Here is a 247-nt window from a genome sequence, read left to right as displayed (position 1 = left end):
CCCCACCAGCTCGGTGCCCCATGTGCTGCTCCCCACAGATTGCCTCCGGCATGGCCTACGTGGAGAGGATGAACTACGTCCACCGGGACCTCCGGGCAGCCAACATGCGCCGCCAACATCCTGGTGGGAGACAACCTGGTGTGCAAGATCGCCGACTTCGGCCTGGCGCGCCTCATCGAGGACAACGAGTACACCGCTCGGCAAGGTGCGTGCCCGGCGCTCCTCGGGCTGCCGGCAGCGTGCCCGG

At 68.0% G+C, this 247-nt stretch overlaps 1 protein-coding gene across 1 annotated transcript in view; it reads left to right on the top strand.

Moving 5' to 3' along the window:
• Positions 1 to 205, top strand: part of LOC104514695 (proto-oncogene tyrosine-protein kinase Src-like) — a gene marked incomplete at both ends in the record, with an annotated part of 1,176 nt that extends 971 nt beyond the window's left edge. The window contains 2 exon segments of the mRNA XM_010158445.1: positions 39 to 107; positions 109 to 205. Of these exon segments, the coding sequence (XP_010156747.1) occupies positions 39 to 107; positions 109 to 205 (166 nt within the window).
• Between the last annotated feature and the right edge of the window lie 42 nt (positions 206 to 247).

The sequence above is a fragment of the Eurypyga helias genome, unplaced genomic scaffold (assembly GCF_000690775.1).
Source record: "Eurypyga helias isolate BGI_N326 unplaced genomic scaffold, ASM69077v1 scaffold24079, whole genome shotgun sequence".
In the NCBI taxonomy this organism is placed as follows: Eukaryota; Metazoa; Chordata; class Aves; order Eurypygiformes; family Eurypygidae; genus Eurypyga; species Eurypyga helias.
This window is presented reverse-complemented; position numbering and strand designations above follow the sequence as displayed.